Source organism: Alexandromys fortis, unplaced genomic scaffold, assembly GCF_014885135.2.
Source record: "Alexandromys fortis isolate MF-2015 unplaced genomic scaffold, M_Fortis_MF-2015_v1.1 scaffold_2288, whole genome shotgun sequence".
Taxonomy (NCBI): domain Eukaryota; kingdom Metazoa; phylum Chordata; class Mammalia; order Rodentia; family Cricetidae; genus Alexandromys; species Alexandromys fortis.
This window is the reverse complement of record NW_026070213.1, coordinates 12,680-13,771: the sequence shown is the minus strand read 5'-3', so window position 1 is coordinate 13,771 and position 1,092 is coordinate 12,680. Positions and strand designations below refer to the sequence as shown.

Genomic DNA, 1,092 nt, shown 5'->3' with positions numbered 1-1,092 from the left:
CTGGGGAGGAGCACAAATACACATGCCATGTGTACCATGAGGGGCTGCCTGAGCCCCTCACCCTGAGATGGGGTAAGGAGGGAGTGGGTGCAGAGGCTGGGGTCAGGGAAAGCTGAAGCCTTCTGCAGACACTCAGCAGGGTCAAGGCTGAAAGCTGGGGTCATGACCCTCACCTTCCCTTCCTGTCCCTCCCTTCCCAGAGCCTCCTGAGTCCACGGTCCCCATCATGGCAGTCATTGCTGTTGTGGTTCTCCTTGGAGCTGTGATCATCATTGTAGCTGTGGTGGCTGTTGTGAAGAAGAGGATGAGAAGCAAAGGTAGGAAAGGGCACGGTCTGAGTTCTCTCTCAGCCACTTTTAGAAGTGTGCTCTGCCTCATTAATGGGAAACACATCCACACCCCTTGTTGCTGCTGTCTCTACCCTGGGTCTGCTGTCAGTTCTGGAAACTTCCTAGAGTTGGGGACTTCCCTGGTGTCTCACAGGTTTTCTTCTCACAGGTGGAAAAGGAGGGGTCTATGCTCATGTTTTAGGTAAGTTTGGGGAGCAGGATTGTCCCTGAAACCCTTGGTATGGAGTTGAACTAGTGGGGAGCCCAGCCAGCTCCAAATTCCTCCTCCTGCCACATCCTCTCAGTCTTCTGAATGTGCCTTGTCCTTTCTTCTTCTGCAGGCAGCAACAGTGCCCAGAGCTCTGTCTTGTCTCTGGAGGCTTTAAAAGGTGACACCCTGGGAGCCCGAGGCTGGGGTGAGGCAAGGAGGAGAGGACTGGGTCCCAGGGATTCTCAGGATTCAGACATTTGAATGAGTCACAGCAGGCCTTTGAGAAGACATTATATTCACTCTTCATGACTCTTAGTCCTTAGCTCTAGACTGCTGCCTCATGGGGGACATGATCTGACTCAAGAAACAACAAATGGGGCTGGAGAGATGGCTCAGAGGTTAAGAGCACTGACTGTTCATCCAGAGGTCCTGAGTTCAATTCCCAGCAACCACATGGTGGCTCACAACCATCTGTACTGAGATCTGATGCCCTCTTCTGGCCTGTGGGCAAACATGCAAGGAAACACTATGTACATAATAAATAAATAAAAT

The 1,092-nt window shown here is 51.7% G+C and overlaps 1 protein-coding gene across 1 annotated transcript; it reads left to right on the top strand.

The window, feature by feature from the left end:
• Nucleotides 1-6: 6 nt before the first annotated feature.
• LOC126496281 (RT1 class I histocompatibility antigen, AA alpha chain-like) lies at nt 7-1,065 on the top strand. The gene is made up of 4 exons (XM_050133811.1): nt 7-72; nt 201-317; nt 499-531; nt 671-1,065. The coding sequence occupies exons 2-4, from the start codon at nt 227-229 to the stop codon at nt 799-801; spliced, it is 255 nt and encodes an 84-aa protein (XP_049989768.1). The 5' UTR covers nt 7-72; nt 201-226; the 3' UTR covers nt 802-1,065.
• The last annotated feature ends 27 nt before the right edge of the window (nt 1,066-1,092 follow it).

Coding starts and splice junctions, on each gene's coding strand:
- LOC126496281 (XM_050133811.1), top strand. CDS start 227: ATGGCAGTCATTGCTGTTGTGGTTCTCCTTGGAGCTGTGATCATCATT. Junction 318..498: donor GAAGAGGATGAGAAGCAAAG/GTAGGAAAGGGC, acceptor TTCTTCTCACAG/GTGGAAAAGGAGGGGTCTAT. Junction 532..670: donor GGTCTATGCTCATGTTTTAG/GTAAGTTTGGGG, acceptor CTTCTTCTGCAG/GCAGCAACAGTGCCCAGAGC.